Source organism: Bos grunniens, chromosome 11 (assembly GCF_055505025.1).
Source record: "Bos grunniens cultivar Pamir isolate PY7600 chromosome 11, Bosgru_T2T1.0, whole genome shotgun sequence".
Classification (NCBI taxonomy): Eukaryota; Metazoa; Chordata; class Mammalia; order Artiodactyla; family Bovidae; genus Bos; species Bos grunniens.
Window position 1 is genome coordinate 33,662,379 of NC_141175.1, and position 6,000 is coordinate 33,668,378.

The following is a 6,000-nucleotide window of genomic DNA, read 5'->3' on the forward strand; positions in this document are numbered from 1 at the left end:
GCAACAGCGGGCAGGACCCGCATGCTGACCCGGCTCTCCGCCACAGTGGACAGCGTGGCCGTTGAGGAGCAGGAGCGGGAACGGCGGCGACAGGTGGTGGAGAAGTTCCAGAAGGCGCCCTTTGAGGAGATCGCAGCGCACTGTGGGGCCCGGGTAAGTGAGGTGGAACAGGGCCCATCCCAGGACCAACTGGACACAGGATGTGTGTCCAGGGCAGGACTGAGTTTCTAGGAGATCACCAGACACTAGGGTTTAGAGCCTAACACTGCATTGATTCCCCACGAACCAAAAGCCTATCAGTCATACACCCCTTCAGACGTCACAATTTTCATGTAAGGGAGAAATCCTGACCTCAGCGCCTCCTGTACTGAACAGATTATAATAATCATCATCATCAGAGGAAGAACATAAATAGCACTCACTCTTCACCAGAGCTTCTTCCATTGATCAGCTTATCTCCTTCTCATGATAACTCTGTGAGGTTGCCATTAGGACTGTCACATTATGGAGTGATGACAGGAGGGGCTGTGGCACAGGAAAGAAGGCCAGCACTAGCTACTGGGCCACTTCCAACTGGGGGACACTGGTGGGTAGAAAGGAACAGCCTGGCCGTGGAAAAGAAATTTAAATGAGAGGGCACCAGACAAGCAAAAGGACAGTCTGATGTCTCTGGGTAAGGGAGGAGTGCAAACATTTCTTGACAATGATAGACCAGGATTTGTTAGACCCAGGGTCCATCTTAGTAACAATGAAACATAAGTGTAAATGTCTGAAGTCTACAGATAACATACTTTATTGTACATTTTCCTCCCCATAAAAATACATGTAACTTTCTAATATATGTATTTCTAATATATATCCATATATTCAAACCTCTCATATGTTTTAATAGTTATAGTAATATGCATTATGGTATATACAAATATAAATAAGTATAATACAGATTTTTCTGGGTCTATATTATACTAAGTTCTTGTCCTATCTCAAGAGGTGCCTATTTTGTAAGCTCAGAGTTGAGTGCAGTCTCACTCTTTGTGTCTATGGGCTTCGTTGGAGCCAGAGAGGACCAGAGAGAGTGTCTTCCCTAACACACCAGCTTTGCACAGCTGCTCCTTGGGAGTTAAGGAAAGAGCTGGAACCAGCTCTGAACCTCCAGACTCTGCCCAACAGGCCCTGTTGCCTCACCTGGAGGAGCTAAGGGCCCTTCCAGAACTGCTGCTGAAGTCCTTTCTGGGGTTGCCTGGCCCCTGTGCTGTCCCCGGCAGGCCTTTGCTGGGCCCCTCTGTCTGATCTGAACTCACTGTTAAGGTCCACTGATAAGCGCTGGAAACAAGCTCACAGCAGTTTCTTTCCTAAGATTGCAGCTGCCCCGTACCTACAGTGCATGCTGGACCGGTAGGCTTGGGAGTCAAGGTGTGGGGAGCCCCCAGTTCACTTTCTTCTCTGTTTGTTTCTAGGCATCACTGCTGCAGAGCAAACTCAATCAGATCTTTGAAATCACTATCCGGTAAGTGGCATCCCTGGGCAGGGGGTGCCCACCTCTGTGGCCCAGTTGTAGGTACCCCTCCCCCCAAGTCCTCCTTTCACACCTGTCTTTAGCCCTCCCTGCCCCCAGCCTCTGTCTCCAGGGCTCGGCCACCAGCTCTCCCCAGGTAAGGAAAAGGAGACTGAAGGGAGAAAGAGACAGCTCAGTGAACCCTGGAAAAGAGCCAGGGGTCTTAGTGTCCCAAGCTAGTACTTTTACTTTCTAAAGCAACAGTCACTATAGAACCAGCAATGAAGCTTGACTTCAAGCTGAAGATTCTAGAACAGCTTGAAACCTTGGAACCCACGGAGTGACAAAATCTCTGGTCCCTATTCAAAGAGAAATCAATCAGCTGCTCTGTGGCACAAGGTGGGACCCTTGGACCCCTTCCTCATGTCTTTCTCTTCCATGTGTTTCTGCCCCAGGCCCCCTCCAAGCCCATCAGGAACCATCACGGCAGCCTATGGCCAGCCTCAGAACCACTCGATCCCTGTCTATGAGATGAAGTTTCCCGATCTCTGCGTATACTGAATTCAAGACACAGCTTCTCCGAGGGGCAGGGTCTGAGGGAGGAGCTTGCCTTCACGCCCATCCCTATGACATGGAAATCTAACTGGGATCTCAGAGAATAAGCACCTTGGACAGCAGCACCTCCCGAGTGAAGCAAGGTGGAGCCCCGGGCCCCCTCATCTCCTACGGGCCCCTCCCCTCCCTGCTTCCTCCTTGTCTTCCCTGAGGGAGATCCGGCCACCTGCCCCCCTCTGGGGCCAATAAGCATACCACCTGTGCCCTTTGTCTCCTCTGTGTCAGCCTGGGGCCAAAAGTGAGGGGGCAGAGGGGAGGTTCTCCAGAGAGAGGCTGAGGTCCTAGGAAGCTGTGCTTAACATAGTGACTGATGGCTTTCACGTGGAGTTTGGGGGGGTGAGGTGAGGGGGTGGTCCTGGGCAGGGAGCAGCACAGTTCCCATTTCCCCAGGAGGAAACTAGATGGAGACACAGGAAGCTGAAGATGTGATAAGGAGGAAGCGAGGCCGGCTCCTCCTGCAAAGCAGTGGCATGTGGGAGCTGGAAAACAGGGCACTGATCTCCTCCAGAGCATCCTCTCCTCCTCCCCCATTTGAGGGACCAAAGGCCTCCAAATCTTTAATGTCTCTTCCACTCCCTGGCTCACCCTGCACCTCTCCTTGGTTCTTTCTAACGTTGGTTAATATTGAGCCCTTATAACAGGAGCTGGGGTAGATACCCCATGGCGGGGGTGGGGGGCAGCAGAGGATGAAGCTGCTGATAGAGGGGGCTCCTGCTCCCCAACTGCTGGCCTCCTGTAGGGGAGCAGCAGGCAGAAGTGGGCAAGTCTGTCCCCCTCTGTAGCGTCTCCCCTCCTTCGTCCAGAGGGATGTTCTCCCGAATTGATTCTCTCTCTTTGATGCCTTTCTTCCTGAAGATCCCAATGTGAGCCACCTCTGGCGGAACCTCCCCTGGGCCTCTTCCTGGGGAAGCACCCTCTGGCCCAGGGGAGCACTTTGCTTCTTTTCCAGTCTACCCTCCTATAACTTTTGAGCTGATATGACTCATAGGAAGGGGAGAATGGTCAAATGATTCCTCCCTGGAGAAACTGCTTTTGAAAAGAGGGAGAGTGAGTAGATTTCTTGACCCAAAGGAACCCCTTTTGACAGCTTTAGACAGCATGGGGTGGGGTCAGAAGCAGGCCATTTCTGCTAAGGAGAGGGCAGTCTTCTCGAGACCCCCTCGGATCACACCCCTGTGTGTGGCCCAGCACAGGTGCACTGTGAGAGCCTGGTTATCAGAACAGAGAGGTGTATTTGCCCAAACCAGGAGACTCTGAACCTAGGTACTTTCTCACTGCATGTGCAGTAAACTTGTTGGATAGGGGGGCTGTCTGACCCTCATTCCTGTAGTTTTCTGCCTTGATCGCTGCCTCTGTGCTGCAAGCCTGCAACTTCCAGAGGGTCTACACGACTCTGGGGCCAAGGGGGGCTGGCCCCTGCTCCCACCATGGCCTTTGGCTCTGCGATATGGCTTTTGGCTAATGCTCAACCCAACTTTACAAGCATGGACTGAGATCTCTCTTTAATATCTCTTCATTAAGAAACCAAGATTAAAATAACTAGAAACAAACCTGAAGACAAGTAACCTTTGGAAGACATGTTGGAGAAAATCTAAATCTTGAAACACAATCATGTCTTCACTGGCTCTTCCCCTGCTCAGCTTTGACATGAGGCCCTATTTCTCTTTCATGATTCTCTGACTGTGGGGTCCACCCCATGCCGTCTGTACTCTGAGCCCCGCCTGGGGGTCCTGGCTCTGGGACTTGGGAGTCATTCTTAGAGCCTCCTTCTAGTACCAGCCCCAGAACCAGAGACCTCCAGGTCCGTCTACTGTCTCTCCCTCATCCCCACCCTGGGAACAGAGTGAAGGAAAAGGTGCAGGATGTCCGTCTTCATACACTCCACTGCTGTTTCCTGTCTGAAACAGCTTTCTCTTTATGCCATCGCTGCCTAGCAGAGATGTGCTGCTTTTGGAGACCTGGCTGCATCTTGAGCGGCCCTCTTCTCAGTTTCAATTTAAAGTCACACTCAGTGAAATACTGTCTTGCCTGCTGACGTGCTGTAGAATCTGGCTTCTGGCCAAAGATGCCTCGGAATCAGAAAGTTTAAGATGAACATTAATTCAAACAATTCAATGATAAATTAAGCAGTCTCCTTCACCTTCTCCTGGCCCTCCCAAGCCCAGGGAGAGAAGCCAAGCAGAGAATGGTGGGTAGCCAGGCCTTCAGCCTAGCATCACTCTTCCTGCCTTCCAAACCCTATGGGATCTAGTGACACTGTGTCAAGTGACCAGCCCTCTTTGCTACCCTTCTGTGTTACGATTTTGAGTTAGCAAAGCCATCCAAACCAGTTGCCCCCCCAAACCACTGAAGACTCATCTTCATGGGCAAGGAGTAGGGCCCATTGGCTCGAATACTGACAGAACCCAGTAGCACGGATATACTGGGGATTTGGAAGTTCACTGAACTTGGTTGAGTCACATGAGTGTGTCAGAAGCAGCTGGGAGGAGAGCCCCAGTGTGACCCTGGAGGCTCCTTCTGGTTTTCCTTGCAAAGGGATCCACCATGGCCTGTGCCTGTTCCCATTTTCCTCTTTCTGAAAAGTAGAAATAAGTGATTTCTTGACTTCTGAACACCTCCTCCCCAGAGGAGGAGCCTGGGTGGATCAGAAGAAGAAATAGAAAAGTCCTCAGACATTCTCCTCTGTCCAGCCCTCCACCTCAAGCATCAGTATAGACGAATGAGCAGTGAAATGGCAGGGCTGGGACCATCTACAGTGCCTGAAGTGCAGGGGTCATGGAGGCGCTGCCCTTTGCCCTGGTGTTCTCAGTCCCAAAGGGTATGTTCCAACTGGCTTAAGGATCAGGACAGCCTTGCAGTTGCTTTGATGCCTAGAAGGCCAGACCTCTTGGCTTCACCTTGGGCCCCTGGGTCAGGAAAACTTCCAGATACTATTCCATTGTCCCTGGGTAGAAAGTGTCTCATTGAGAAGTGAGGCTAATTCTCCCAATTCCTTTTCATGACCATGAAGTGGCAGCTGGCCAGTTGGGGCTTATGGGAAAAGACTAGACCTGAGCTGTTAGACTGAATATTAAGTTTGACGGTAGAGAGGGAGGGAGGCTCCTCAAGGCAGGCCACATCCAATTCTCTGGACCCACAGACCCTGGAAGACAGCTTGTGGTGAAACAAGATATCTGTCTTATGTCTGGGGAGAAGGCTTAGGGCAGCGTGTTACTTCTTCATCTCATGACCCTAGAAATCTTCTAGTTAAAATGCCCTTTATCCCAAATCTGGCCTAGGACGGAAGTCTGCAGAAGAACGGTGGTGGTGTGGCCTGCCAGCTGGGGGAGCGGGGAAGGGGACACAGGCCTGTGAGAGGGCTCTGTGGTCTATTTTCCATTCTGTCTTTTATCACCACCAGGTTGACCAAGTCTTTTCTCCTTCAGGGGACCTTGGGGCCCCAGCCCAACACCGTCCCCTTTTGAGCTCTTCCTCCATGGCTGTTGATTCTGGCGTATGGAGTGCAGAGCTGTAAATCCACAAATGCTGCAGCGTTACTCTTACATTATAACATGTCTGTGTCCACTTAAGACCTTCATGACCTGGTTGAGTGTGTGTGTGCCCATGCGTGTGCATGTGTGTATAATGTAGTTCATAGTTGACAATGTTTGTATATAATTGCTGATGTATTTATATGTGAGTGCAGAATTAGTGCCTGTGGAAGTTTTCTGTATTTTGAACTCATTGAATCAAATTTGAAGGAAGGGGAAGGAGGATTGGGGTGGGGGGCGTTCGGTATGTAGGAAGAAGGACTCCTAGCAAGATTATTCTTTAGGACTATTAGTTGTGAATTCCCAGTGACCTTTTCAAATAAATGTTAATGTTGTCACTGCACAGATGTGTGTTTGATT

The 6,000-nt window shown here is 50.7% G+C and overlaps 1 protein-coding gene across 5 annotated transcripts in view; it reads left to right on the plus strand.

Annotated features, from left to right (window-relative positions):
• The window catches only part of EFR3B (EFR3 homolog B), a 94,427-nt gene extending 92,114 nt beyond the window's left edge, over nt 1-2,313 (plus strand). For all 5 annotated transcript variants that reach the window (XM_086325869.1, XM_086325872.1, XM_086325870.1 and 2 more), the window contains 3 exons: nt 47-153; nt 1,458-1,507; nt 1,951-2,313. In XM_086325869.1, coding sequence (XP_086181995.1) covers nt 47-153; nt 1,458-1,507; nt 1,951-2,056 — 263 coding nt within the window. In that variant the 3' untranslated portion in view covers nt 2,057-2,313. The remainder of the gene's footprint in view (nt 1-46; nt 154-1,457; nt 1,508-1,950) is intronic.
• Nucleotides 2,314-6,000: the final 3,687 nt, after the last annotated feature.